At 59.8% G+C, this 14,044-nt stretch overlaps 1 protein-coding gene across 1 annotated transcript; it reads left to right on the top strand.

Moving 5' to 3' along the window:
- Window positions 1–2,201: 2,201 nt before the first annotated feature.
- On the top strand, window positions 2,202–11,070 carry HPD (4-hydroxyphenylpyruvate dioxygenase). Its single transcript, XM_004451322.4, has 14 exons — window positions 2,202–2,326; window positions 2,426–2,452; window positions 2,881–2,943; window positions 3,300–3,404; window positions 3,825–3,867; window positions 4,007–4,089; window positions 4,878–4,967; window positions 6,308–6,411; window positions 6,842–6,919; window positions 7,468–7,630; window positions 7,763–7,834; window positions 9,259–9,381; window positions 10,567–10,683; window positions 10,770–11,070. Exons 1-14 carry the CDS (start codon window positions 2,324–2,326, stop codon window positions 10,878–10,880), a joined length of 1,182 nt encoding a protein of 393 aa, XP_004451379.2. The 5' UTR covers window positions 2,202–2,323; the 3' UTR covers window positions 10,881–11,070.
- The last annotated feature ends 2,974 nt before the right edge of the window (window positions 11,071–14,044 follow it).

The raw sequence follows: 14,044 nt of genomic DNA on the forward strand, positions 1-14,044 counted from the left end.
CATTCCAGTGTCAGGGTTGACCTAGTGGATCCCACCGCTGCCACCACTGCGTCAGGGGACCCCACGCCCACCACCAGTCTCAGTGGCTCTACAGGGAGGACTCACAGGCCTCAGCAGGCAGGCGTGGCCTCGGCGCCGACTTAGCTATCAGCGAAAGGGCACACAGCAAAATCAGCAAAGGGAGGAGGTGTGTGGGGCGAAGGCCGGGGGGAAACCAGATGGAAGCTTCCAGAGTCCCCTCCCAGTGGAGGCACAAAGAAGGCGCTGAGCTCCTGCAGAACCACTGGGGAGACGCTGCGGACCAGGGAAAGAAGCCCAAGGTCGTTCACTGAAATACGGTCACAGTTTTCCTGCCTGGCACTTGCGGAAATTTCAAAGCAGGTGTTCAGCATGAACTGCATTGTTCATTGAGCCACTTTAGCTCTGAGAGGCCCTCTTCTCCTTCCCAAGAATGGCAGGAACCTTCCTGAAATCCTAGGGCCCACGTGGCAGGCTGGCTTTTCTACGGAGAGCAGCCTCAGGCCGCTCTGCTAAGGCTCGTCCACAACCAGGGCCCAGTCTTACGGGCCTGCCTGAGCGGGGAGCTCGGTGAGCAAGGCCTCTGAACCCCAGCTCCTGGCACGGGTTGGACAACTCAGGAAGGAAGAACAGGGGGTGCAGGGATGGCCACCCCAGCCAGTGCTGACCTGTTACCCGACTGAGTCTGGCCTGAGTGGGAGGAACCTGGAAGGGGGCACAGGGGGCTCCCGAGACGGGGCCTCCCCAGCTCTGCCCACAGAGCAGAGTGGCACCAGAACATGACTGAGAGCCACAGAGCGTTCTGGAAACAAAGTCCAGAGGGTAGGCAGGACCAAGCCACCACCGTGGCTCAGCTGAGCTGGGCACCTGCCCTCCAGCCCTTGGCACCCTCAGGCTACTGGCAACACACTCCCTCGGCTCAGTAAACATGAACTCTGCGCTCAGGACTCTCAAGCCAGGCCAGGCTCAGAGGTGGGGGTCTGCATGGCCATTGCAAGCAAGGAGACAAGATGTTCCTGTTGGCCAGGGGGGCTGGAAGGGCAGCGCTGAGCCCTTCCGGAACTTTCTGGGCTAGTGAGCTCCACTCTGGGTTACCTCCGCTCCAGTTTCTCAGTTGGAAATTCAGACCCGTGGGCTGAGGTGGACGCTGGGGCAGGCTGGAGAGCAGTCCCAAGAGGGGCAGAATAACAGGTGGGACCACCTCGCCTCTCTCCAGAGCTGCTCAGAAAATGGAAAAAAAGCAGGGAAGACGTCTGGTGGGACGAGATCTAACTTGGGACTCACAGAGGCCAGCTGGACTTTGCTGCTCTGTGGCCTCTGGGACACGCGTCCCCCGCTCTGGGCCCCTGCTGGCCCATCTTGCTGGTGGGAAGATCAGCACGTGCCATTTGTAGAGCGGGCCCCCGGCCGTTAGGAGGGGGGGCTCCGGAGTTAGTATCGCCCCGTTCTATTCTGCCACTTGCTCTATTCTGCCACTTGCCCGCCGCACGGCCTGCCCGTACCCCCCCCCCAACCCTCCTCCCCCCAGCCCCCCAATCCGGGGTTGCTGGCTAAAGCTGACCCACGGGCAGGGCTTAGCTGAAGCTCAGACCTGGGCTCTGGGGAGTTCTGAGAGGGCTTCCTGGAGGAGAGGAAACCTTGAGAGAGACATAGGAGGCCTGGGACGGTTTGGCGAGGAAAACCGAGCCTAGTCCAGGACCGCACGCCATCTCCATTAGCCCTCCTTTTACGGCACTGCTAGTGCCCCCATTTTACAGATTAAGGAAGCTGAGGCGACTTTCCCCGATCACACGGTCCATAGCAGGTCAGGACACGAGCCCCCAGGCCTCAGGAAGGCTTCACCCCCTACAGTACTGCACCCTTTCACCCTCAACATGAACCACACGCCTGCTAAGCCAGCAGGGCTGCAATAACATCCCCGATCCCCGCCATCTCCCCCGCAGGAAGAACTTCTGCAGCCACCCCTGCACTCCAGCTTCTGGAGGTCAGAGACCAGGTCCCAGCTTGGGCATCCGGAAAGAACCTGCTCTCGGCCTCCTGCCCCGGCCCTGCCCCCCACTCGCCAGTGATCGGCGCAAGTCGCCCAACCCCTCCGGGCCTCCCCCCACCCCCCCACCCCGATCCAGGGCGGCAGCTGGATCACACACTCCGCGGGCTGGGATCTTCCAGGAATGGGATCAGCTCTCCACCACCAGGAAGGCCAGGCTCCAGGGGCGGGGCCAGCTCCGTATTAAATGCGTTTCCCCAGCACCCCCCAGGCCTCTTGTCTCCGTCTTCCCAGCAGGACCCTTGGCTAAGACCAGTCATGGTAAGTCTTACCTGGAGCCATGGCAGGCTCCCCTGGGTGGCCCCATCTGCTGGGAAACTTCCAGAAGCCAAGACTCACTGTCTTTTTCCTTCTCCTTAGACAACTTACAGCGACAAAGGAGTGAAGGTAAAGCAGAAGGGGAAACGCGGGGGCTGGGGCCGGAGGGGGTCAGGGTTCAGGGCAAAGAGCAGGAGTGGCAGAACTCCAAGGGGGGCTGATGCCTGTGCATGCACACTCGGACCAAGCTGGGCCCAGCCTTGCCTCCTAAACACCATTTACCTCTTCTTAAATACCTGTCTGGAAGTCCTTTCTGAGGTCTAACTTAAATCCCTTTTGCTGCAGTGTTAGGCTGTTTCCCTCTGTGGAACCTGGGCAGACCTCCTGGCAGGGAGGGGTCCTTCCTGAGCCCAACCCCAGGAGTCGGGGACAGTTTCCGCCCGGTTCTGGGGTTGGGGCTGGGGCAAGGGAGGGGCGTGGGGTATCCCTCCCCACCCGTCCTCTTCTCCATCCACTTCCCTGGGGAATTCAGCCTCACCCCTTCTCTGCTTCTGCAGCCTGAGAGAGGCCGCTTCCTCCACTTCCACTCCGTGACGTTCTGGGTTGGCAATGCCAAGCAGGTAGACGCCGGGGCTGGGGGGCCGGGGCGGGCAGAGGGCAGGCAAGAGGAGCCCTGGACGAGGGCAGATGTCCGGCCAGGCCTGTTGATTGGCCCCTGGGAGGGGAGGCGCAGGGCCGGTCCCGGGACTGTCCCAGGAGCGCGGGGCACGTTAGGTACTGATTGCACAACCAGGGCCCCGGGCCGGGCGGGAGACTGGCCTGAGGTCGGCGCCAGCCAGCACCCTCCCTCCCAGGGGGGTCTCTGCCCCCTGCGATAACTGATGGGACAGCCAGGCGGAAGCGGGCTGGGAGCTTCCCCCCCGGGGGGCCGCCAGCCCCTCCACCCTCATGAAGCTGCCGCAACTCTGTGCCTCAGGCCGCCTCCTTCTACTGCAACAAGATGGGCTTCGAGCCGCTGGCCTACAGGGGCCTGGAGACGGGCTCCCGGGAGGTCGTCAGCCACGTGGTCAAGCAGGACAAGGTGAGCCCCGCCCCGGGACACCCCAATGCCGGGAGGCCAGGCGCCCCCCACCCCAGGCAGTGAGCTCCCCGCGGGCTCAGCCCCACAGAGGCTGGCAGAGGCCGGGGGTGTTAGAACAGGATGTCTGGGGGGCGCCCGAGCCCCAGGAGCCCCGGAGTTCTCCCCCACGGGCGGCCCGACCCAGCAGCTCGGATCAGGACCCAGCGGGGGCTCTGGGGTGGGAGGAAGCCCCCACCGCTCGGGCCCAGTGGCAGAGAAGGACCTAGAATCCAGGATCAAGGAGCCTACACGTGGCCCGGAGCAGCGGTCTGGCCCTTGGGCCCCACCAGGGGTGCCCAGCAGTGGGCAGGGAGGAGGGGCTGGGGCGCCCCACGCTCCCCCGAGCCACCTGCTACCCCTGCCTTCTCCCCTGTGACCTAGATTGTGTTCGTCCTCTCTTCAGCCCTCAACCCCGGGAACAAAGGTGAGTGGGTGGGTGGGGGGAGGTGGTATCATGGTAGGGTGGGGGGCCCCAGGGATGGGGGTCGAGGCAGCACCCGGAGGGCTAGGGGTGCGGGCGCGGGGCCTGGGGTCCAGTGCCTGCCCCCCCTTGCCGGCCACAGAGATGGGTGACCACCTGGTGAAGCACGGGGACGGCGTGAAGGACATCGCGTTCGAGGTGGAAGATTGCGCCTCCATCGTGCAGGTGGGCCCCTTGGGAGGGGGAGCAGGCAGGGCCCTCTGTTTGGGGGCAAAGTGGCAGTCAGGGCTCCGGGGGCGCTTCTGTGGCACTCGCCAGCGGTGGGTTCTTTCTCTGGGCCTCAGTTTCCACATCCGTAAAATGGGTGTAACCACAACACCCATCTCACCAAGTTGTTATAAAGGGAGATGATTGGGCCCAGCTGAGAACCAAGCGCCGTACCTGGGAATGGAAGTTCAGGGCCTGAAATCCCGAGCCAGGTGCGCAGACCAGAATCTTCTCAGCCGTGTGACTTGGGAGGAGTGGCTCCACTCTGTGCCTCAATGTCCACGTCTATAAAATGGTGATAATACTGCCTTCCACACAAGGTCGCGGAGGATTAAAGAGGTTGGCATCCTGGAGAGTGTCTCTCAGGGAGGAAGTAAGGTTTTACAAAATAAATACCTAAATGATACATGGAGAGCACTTAGCAAAGGGTCTGACACACAGTAACTGTCAGCTTGTATTGTTAGTATCCAAACGCCCTTTTCACAGATGGGGAAACTGAGGACTGGAAAGAGGGAAGAGCCACAGAGTGAGTTAGCAGAGACAGACTAGACACACCCATGTAGCCTGCCTGGTTTGTCTCCCCCAGCCCCAGCTCTGAGCTTGGGCCTCAGTCTCCCTATCTGTCAAATGGGCACAAGGCATGGGTGTCGGGAGGTAAGAGCTAAAGCTGCTGGGGCTGGGAAAACCAGGGGCTGCCTGGGAGGGTCCAGCCCACACCGCCGCCCCTGGTTCCATCTCCTCTGCAGAAAGCCCGGGAGCGGGGTGCAAAAATCGTGCGGGAGCCCTGGGTGGAGGAAGATAAGTTTGGGAAGGTGAAGTTTGCTGTGCTGCAGACGGTGAGTTGACTTCGGGCCCCCACTCCTGCTGTCAGCACCCCCTGAGGTGTCAGGGCCGCCCCTCCCCTGATCCACTCCAGTGCTTGATCCCACCCCTGCGCCTCAACACAGGGGCATTCTCCCAAAGCTGCCCCCGTAATGCTTTGCCAGTGGCCCGTCCTGGCCTGCCATTCCTCCCCAGGTGCGTGGGGGGGTATTAGCATGGGGTGTAGGCTTTGGGCAGGGGCTTTGAAAAAAGATCATGCAGACGGATGGGGTCTGGGGAAACCACAGCCCTCACAGCTGTGTGGCTTGGGAGAAATCACTTCACCTCTCTGTGACTCCATTGTATTTTATGTTATTTTTTTAAAGATTTATTTTTTATTTCTCTCCCCTCCTTCCCTCCCTCCCACCCCCACCCCCAGTTGTCTGCTCTCTGCGTCCATTCACTGTGTGTTCTTCTGTGACTGCTTCTACCCTTATCAGCAGCACTGGGAATCTGTCTCTTTTTGTTGCGTCATCTTGTGTCAGCTCTCCATGTGTGCAGCGCCATTCCTGGGCAGCTGCACTTTCTTTCGGCACTGGGCGGCTCTCCTTACGGGGGCGCACTACTTGTGCATGGGGCTTCCCTACACAGGGGGCACCCCTGCGTGGCACAGCACTCCTTGCGTGCATCAGCACTGCGCATGGGCAGCTCCACACGGGTCAAGAGGCCCGGGGTTTGAACCCTGGACCTCCCATGTGGTAGGTATATGCTCTATCTGTTTAGCCAAATCCACTTCCCTATGACTCCGTTTTAATAAGCAAGGTCTCCTGCCTGTGTGAGCTGGGACTTGCTGCTTCACCTTTCTGTGCCTCGGTTTCTTCATCACCCCTCACGGGGGTCGTAAGGGGTAGACGAGGAAAGCCATGGACCCTACTTGGAACAAGTGTTGCACCTGATGCTGCTGCAGATGCTCAGCAAACGCTGATTCTTTTCAGTAGCCGTATTACCGTCATAGAGACAAAAGCAGGTCCTGAAGAGCAAGTACCGTGTCAAGTTCATTGGAACGGTTGAAAGAGCTGTGCTATATAATTGCAGCCGGGGCCCTCGCTTATTCTTCATGTAGTCCAGGCACTTTACTGAGCACCTGCTCCGTGCCAGGTGCCAGGGGAGCCAGGACAAGGGGGAGCCCGGCCCTCCAGGAGCTGCTGGTCTGGTTTGAGGGGGTGGATTGTCAAAGGAACCCCCCACAAATGACAGATGGCCAGGCCATGATCACCCCCCGAGGAGGGCCAGACCGGGTTGGCTTCGGGGACACGGGGCCTGGCCTCGGTGGATGGGGGCCCAGGGGCCGAGCCGGGCTCTGTTCCCACCACAGTACGGGGACACCACACACACGCTGGTGGAGAAGATGAACTACACGGGCCGCTTCCTGCCTGGATTTGAGGCTCCGGCGATCACAGACCCTCTACTTGCCAAGCTGTGAGTGACGCTCAGGGCAGGGCTGGGGGTGCTGGCCCTGATGGGATGGAGAGCAACGCCCCCTGTCCCTGAAGCCGGCTGGGCTAGTCTGATGGGGCATCTGGGGACCCCTGGAGAGTCCCGAGTGTGGCTGGGAGAGGTGGCACAAGAGGCTAAGGGCACGGACCCTGGAACCAGGCTGCCTGGGATTCCCATCCAGCAGGGTCACTGCTCAGCCATTAACCTCGGGGCAAGGAGCCCATTTCTCTCTGCCTCTGCTTCTGCCTCCGTAGAATGGGGGTAATGTAGTCCATCCCTCCTAAGACTGTGGTGAGGATTAAGTGAGTCCATTGGAAGCGCTGCGTAGGTGGGCTGTTTGATTATTAGTGACAATAATCATGGATGCTGGGAGGAGACTTCTCACACCTCCAACCCTTCCCCCCTGCCCCAGTCCCAGCTGCCGTCTCGAGATTATCGATCACATCGTGGGCAACCAGCCTGACCAAGAGATGGTGTCTGCCTCCGAATGGTGAGCCCTGGCCCACCCTCTCCTCCCCAAAGGGTCAGGCCCTCGCTGGGGACCGGGCCACGCCAAAGTGGAAAATAGAGGACAGGATGGTATAGGGGCTAGCCTGAGGTCACTGACTATTCTATTCATTTCAAAACGTCACCACGAAGACCAGAGGCTGTAAGGCCCAAAGCGATCACTTGGTCCTCTCTCAGGGGAACCTGGGCAAACGGGACAGCAGGGTGTCCCAGTCCACGGGGGCTTGGAGGAAGACTGTCACAACCCAGACCACACCTTGTGCAAATTAGAAACAAGTGCCCTTTTCTCGAGGCACTTTACTTGCATCTGTTGGAGAATTTCCATGTAACACATTTGGTTATAACGAGACGCTTTACTTCACTTGATGGAAATCGTCATACTAAAGGTACAAATCTGTGATATGGGCGATGTGCACAGCGTTTCCTTTTTGGAAGCTGCTCAGGGGTGGATTCTGGAGGACGGAAAGAGGGGTGAGGAGACAGGCCCGGGCTGGCGCTCAGAGCAGATGCATCCTTCTGGTCACCCTTCAGGTACGTGAAGAACCTCCAGTTCCACCGTTTCTGGTCTGTGGACGACACACAGGTGCACACCGAGTACAGCTCTCTGCGTTCCATCGTGGTGGCCAATTACGAGGAGACCATCAAGATGCCCATTAACGAGCCAGCACAGGGCAAGAAGAAGTCCCAGATCCAGGTGGGGCCTGCCCTGGGCCCTGGGGACCTGGTTGGACAACCAGAAAGCAGGGAAGCGGTCTGGGGGCTTCTTGCAGGGGCAGGGGCGTGGGTGCTGAGGGCAAACAGTGGTTTCCTTGTTTCCCTCCCCCAGGAGTATGTGGACTATAATGGGGGCGCTGGGGTGCAGCACATCGCTCTCAAGACCCAGGACATCATCACTGCGGTTAGAACCCCTCTCCTGGTCCTAAGCCTCATTCAGCTCTGAGGAAAGGCTTTGCAAAAGGGAGAGGGAGGGGGACGAGGGCAGGGGCACTCGGGGGCCCCTCTCTCTGACCCAGAAGGTTGAAAAGGCTCCCTTATGAGCCCCTGAAACTCAGGCACAGTCCACCCTTCCCCGCCTGGGAGGCTCAGTCCCTCTGCAGAACACTCTTTGCTTGTGAGGAAGCAGGTGCCAGGAAATGCAGAAACCTGGATTCCTGACCCAGTTCTGCCAGTGACTTGCTGTGTATCTTGGAGAGGATTCACGCCCCCTCTCTGGACTTCAGTTGCCCCCCTTGAAAATGAGGATATTAGACCATAAGATCTATGTGGTCCTTTCAGCCAAATCAAATGTCCCGCGTCTGTGGCCCCAGCCTTCGGGGAGGCCAGGTCCCATCTATCCCCTACACACCAGGGTGGCAGGTGGACAACAACCTGGGCTTATTATTAAAATGTTGGCTTTACCCAGAATTCACCGCATGACCTAGGCGACTTCATTCATTCATTCAATAGATGTTCTTTGAGCACCTACTAGGCGCCAGACACTGTTTTTTTAGGCACTTGGGATACATCAGCAGACAAGACAGGTGTTTCTGTCCTTACAGAAATGAAAAGCCAAACGAGTAGGATGTGCCATACATTAGGTGGCAGTGACTGCCCCAAAGGCAAACAGAGCTGGGAGGTAGGTAGGATAGCAAGTGCGAAAGGCACTGCAAGTTTAAACAGGGTGTCAGGACGGCCTCCATGAGAAAGGGATCTTGGAGAGAGTGAAGGGCGGTCTTTTATGGCTGAGGAAGGGGAAGGAGAGAAGCATGTGGAAATCTGAGGAAGCCAGCAGGAACAGACAGCTTCAAGGCCCTGGGACGAGTATGTGCTCAGGGAACAGCAAGGTGATCAGAACCTGGAACAGAATGAGCTAGAGAGAAGTCTGGAGGCGGGGGCCGGGCAGATGGTGAGGGTGGGCGTGAGAACTGTGAAGTTTACTCTGAGATGTGAAACCACTGCGGGGTAAGCAGAGGAGGGAAAAGATCTGACTTATATTTTCACAAGTCGCTCTGGTTGCTGTGTTGGGAATGAATCCTTCATCTCAGCATGCCTCAGTTTTCCAGCATAAAATGGAGATACTAATAGTCTCGATGCCTCAGCACACTCCTGTGTGGACATAACGAGGTGAAACCTAGAAAGGGCTTGAAGCAGGCACGTGGCGAGCGTTCCATAAATGGCCCTGATTCCTGTCCTCCTAATGGGGTACCAGAGCCGGGGACATCCCGCTGCGGGGTGGTTGTGGGGAACGGGGCTGGCTCCCTGCCGCTCCCGGCTCGGCCGGGGGGCTGGAGGTGGTGAGCATGGAGGCGGGGTGAGGCTCACCTTCACCCTGCTCTGGGACAGATTCGCCACTTGAAAGAGAGAGGCTTGGAGTTCCTGGCTGTGCCATCCACGTACTACAGACAACTGCGCGAGAAGCTCAAGACGGCCAAGATCAAGGTGAAGGAGAGCATCGACATCCTAGAGGTGAGGCCCAGCCCCGGGGAGCGCCCAGGTGGGGGCACGAGCCTTGAGTTCCAGCTCGCCTAGCAAAGACCGTCCTTGCCCCTACCCCGCCTCAAACCTGGGGACACAGCAGGAGAAGTAGGCAAGGCCCCTTCTGCCCTGGGACTCGCACGTGAAGACCAACAAGTAAACAACAAGACCACCGCGGGGGGGGGGCACGTCCCGGGGGGGTGGTGTTCTCTGATGATGAAAAGGAGCTGGCCACGGGATGGTCTGGGGAAGCGTGGACCTGGCCGGACGTCCGTGTCCACATTTTTGTGGACCTGTTTTCATTTCTCTTGGGACTCCACCCAGGAGTGGCACTGCTGGGTCCTCTGCTGACTCCGTGTTTAACATTTTAAGGAATTGCCAGACTTTTCCAGAGAGGCTGCGCCGTTTTAGGTTCCACCGGCGACATACAGGAGTTCGGTTTTAAACAGGGGCATGATGTGATCTGATTTTGAACTCTCCCTCTGCCTTCTGTGGGGAGGGTGGAGTGCAGGGAGGCGAGGGGGAAAGCAGGGAGGCCCGTGAGGAAGCACTGTGGCACTCCAGGGATGGCTGTGACAAAGTGGCTCAAACAGCCGGGACTTAGTGCCTCACAGTTCTGGAGACCAGAAGCCTGAAACCAGGCTGGCAGGGTCACACTTCCTTTGAAACCTGCAATGGGAATCGGTCCTTGTCAATTCCTCGCTTCCAGAGTTGCTGGCAACCCTGGCAGCCCTGGCACACCTTGGCCTGGGGTAGCTTCGCCCAGGCTCAGGTCACGTGGCCTTCTCCCCCGCCTGTCTGTCCAGTTCTCCCTTCTTCTAAGGACACCGTCACGTGGGATCAGGGCTCACCCTCCTCCAGCTGGGTCCCATCTTAACTCATCACAGCTTCAAAGACTCTCCTTCCAGATAAGCCCCATTCACAGGATGGGGGTTAGGACTTGAACCTGACTTTTGGGAGACACAGTTCAACCCAATACAGACAGGCAAGGTGGCAGGGGCGGCAGCGGGGCGAACCGGGGATATAATGGAGGTGTCTGGAGCTGCTGGAGAAAGGGGATGTTTCCTAGGCTTTGGGGTGCAGGGGGACCCCTGTGGATCTGCCGCGGAGCCCACCGGTCAGGTCGGCCCGGCCCGCCAGCCTCTAGATGAGCCCCCTGCCCCCCGCCTCCCCCAGGAGCTGAAGATCCTGGTGGACTTCGACGAGAAAGGCTACCTCCTGCAGATCTTCACCAAGCCCGTCCAGGACCGGCCCACGCTCTTCCTGGAAGTCATCCAGCGCCACAACCACCAGGTCCCACCTGCCCCGCAGGGTGCTGGGCGTGTGGGCGGCGCGGCGGGCTCTCTGGGCGCACAGCTCACCTCTTCTCCCCCGTCCAGGGTTTCGGGGCCGGCAACTTCAACTCGCTGTTCAAGGCCTTTGAGGAGGAACAGAAGCTGCGAGGAAACCTCACCGACCTGGGGGCCAACGGTGTCCTGCCGGGCATGTAGGCCAGGGCCCCCCCCAGCGGACCCACCCGGGCCGCGCCCACCTGCCGCTGCCGGACGGCGCCCGGGGTCTCGGAACACGCCCTCCACCCAAGCCCCAGCGACAGACCCCGGACCAGCTGCTCCCGCTAGCCCCGCCCCCACGGCGGCCAGCGCCCTGTCCCCCGTCTAATAAAGCCGCGGGGTCCCAGTGCCTGGTGTTTGTGCCTCCGTGGAGCAGTGACGCCCTTTCGCCACTAGGGGGCAGTCAGGGCCGCCCCGACCTGCGGGGTCCGGAAGGCAGCGGGGCGAGCGGCAGGGATCGCCCTGCCAGGTGGGACCGCACCGGTAGGGGGCGCTCTGGAACCAGGGGGCACGGAGGGCTTCTGTTCTAGAAGACAGGTGGCAAATGCCATTAAGGAAATACAGCAGGGTGATGAGATGATGGTGTGTCCAGAGGTGTGGCCCCTCCGGAGAGGTGGCATTGGAGAGCCAGTCATGGGAAAACTGGGGAGAACATTCCAGGAAGAGCTGAAGGCCCTGGGTGGTACCCACCTGTCTGAAAGCAGAATGAGCTCTAAAGATGAGCTGTCCCCAGCTTTGCTACACAGATCCTCAACCTTTGGACAATGAGAGGAGCGTTAGCCAAGGGACTTTGGGTGCAACAGCCTTGCTTCATGGGACCCCTGGAACCCTTCAGCTGGTTCCTGGTCTGAGAGAGACTGAGAGCAGGTCGGGGGGTGGGAGCCGCTCAGCTTCTGCGCGCCCTCTGCGCTAGTCAGTCACTAATGCCCCATCCCAGCGAAGCTGCAGCTACCTCCCCTTCCAGTGAAGACTCCTTTTGGAAAGGGACTATTTCATACTCTAGTGTGAGTGACTCTTGCAAAAGAATAAAGCAGGGGAACGGATGTGGCTCAAACAGTGAGCTCCCGCCTCTCACATGGGAGGTCCCGGTTTGGTTCCCGGTGCCGCCTGAAAAAAACAAAAATGAACAACGAGCAAAACAAATGAAAAAACCAATTCAGGGAAACCAATGTGGCTCAGTGGTTGAGCACCGGCTTCCCACATATGAGGTCCCAGGTTCAATCCCCAGCCCCCGGTACCTAAAAACAAACAAAGAAAAGAATGAAACAGTTGGGAGGGAAGGTCCTCAAACTTTAGAAAGAAAACTATTCTTTAAAACCAGGGAAGAGGAGGTGTGGCTGCTGATGCTTGTGTGTCAACGCAGAACTAGGAGCAGGCAGACCTCTGAGGAAGGAAAAGATCTGGGTTGGAACGGGGTGATTGGGGAAATTGTTCAGCTTCTAGGAGTCAGGGCTTCTGGTGTGCTGGGATTTCAGGAAGGAAAAGAGCATCCGAGGTAGCTGAGCGGTGAGAGCAGGCCCCACCCACCCTCTCTCTAGGGAAGTTCCGGAATCCCAGAGACTACAGACTGCCCACCCCCAGGCCGAACCTGGCTGACAGACATATTTCATTTTGTCTGCTTGGTTTAAACAAATTTGAGTCAACGTTTCTGAAAAGTGGGATATCTCACATGCAAATTCTCGGATTCTGGTTTTTCTTGGAACCACCTGGCCACTCTGGGCCGGCGACCATCAGCTGGGCTGAGGCCTGGGCGGAGCCAGACCGCCTGGTTCCCACCCTGGACCTGCGCGGGCCACTGGGGGCCACGGGCCGGTGCCTGGTCTCCCAGTACCTCGGTTTCCTCCTCTGACGGATCGGGGGCCCTGCCTCTTGGCCATTGGGGACACTACTGGCTCGGAGACAGTGCTGCCCGAACGTGTGCCCCTGTCTCAGAGGGGTCTGCTGCGGGCTCTTGGCCACCTCCGCTCCGGGCCTGGCACCCCCGTCTGCCCCTACACGCAGGTGTCTCGACTGGGGCCTCCTCTTTTGACCCCCACAGCAGAACTGATAAGGGACCTGCCCTGTGCGGCCGGGGGAGGGGCGGATGGATCTGAGGAAGCTGGGCCCCCGCCCTCGGCAGGAGTGGAGGTGAGGCGAGGGAGAAGCCCGTGCAGGCGGTGGGCGCACAGGTGCCCTTGACGGAGCTGGAAGCGAGGGCCGGAGGAGCAGCTTCCAGAGGGCGCACCTGGGGGTTTCCTCTGCGCGCCTTGGACTGGACCCCGTCACCTGCCCTCCCCCCTCCCTGCCCCCTCTCGGACCTCACTTCCTCCCCCCACCATGCTTGCTCAGCTGCAGCCACACCAGCGAGGAGGGAATTTGCACTCACCGTTCCTTCTGCCCGGGTACCCTTCCCCCTGAAAGCCACCCGGCTGACCTCTTACCTCCTCGGGGCTCTGCTCCAGTGTCCACTCGGCGACGTCTTCGCAGCCACCGACCGCCACCCCTGCCCCCTTCTCTTCGCTGTCTTCCTCCTTCCTATGGCATTTATTCCTGTGGTTATTGTCTGACTCGCTCGCCAGCACCTAAGCTCCATGAGGACAAGCAGTGCTTCCTTCATCGGGCTCCCCGGGGCCTCGGGGGCTGCCTGGCACCCAGGACATTAGGGAAGAGAGGACGACGGAAGGAGTAGCCGGAGCTCCCCCCCAACCCCCAGCACAGTCTCGATCTCGATTCTTTTTTTCTCACAACCAGACCACAGAGGCGATTAGCTGCCGGGATGGACGCCTGAAGCCAGCCTGTCGCTATCAGAGCGCCACCGCCTTCACCTCCCGCCGCGGGCTGCCGAGGACACCCCTGCACATTCCGTTGTCCTCCAGGTTCCCACGGTGGGGCGCGTGGAGCGAGAGTCCCCGTGCTTTTAAAGGCCTGGTTGGCGATGCCTGCTTCCTCCCAGCCGGCTGCGCAGTCTCACGCCCGCTCACGGCCCGAGCAGCACCCCGGCCCCGCCGCCCGCCGGGCTCACTGGCGCTGCTGTCCTCCACCGCGCCGGGCGCCTCTTTAGCGGGAAGGGCTGCTGCTCTTTGCGGGGTTTCGTCTGTCCTTCTCAGGGCTAACGTGGACACTGCCCAGTGAAGCCCCCCAGGGCCCCTCGCCTCCCCCCCACCAGGCCAGAGTTGACACCCGGGCACACACCACCTCTCGGATGTCACAAACTCTGAGTATACCTCATTCTTCTCATTTTGTGGTTATTTTCCCAGCCCCGCTCCCTCCTTAAACGCAGACAAGAGGGTTGTCTCTGATTATTATTAAACACTATGGAAAAACCACCTTTCCAAGTTCTTCCG

The sequence above is a fragment of the Dasypus novemcinctus genome, chromosome 19 (assembly GCF_030445035.2).
Source record: "Dasypus novemcinctus isolate mDasNov1 chromosome 19, mDasNov1.1.hap2, whole genome shotgun sequence".
Lineage (NCBI taxonomy): Eukaryota > Metazoa > Chordata > Mammalia > Cingulata > Dasypodidae > Dasypus > Dasypus novemcinctus.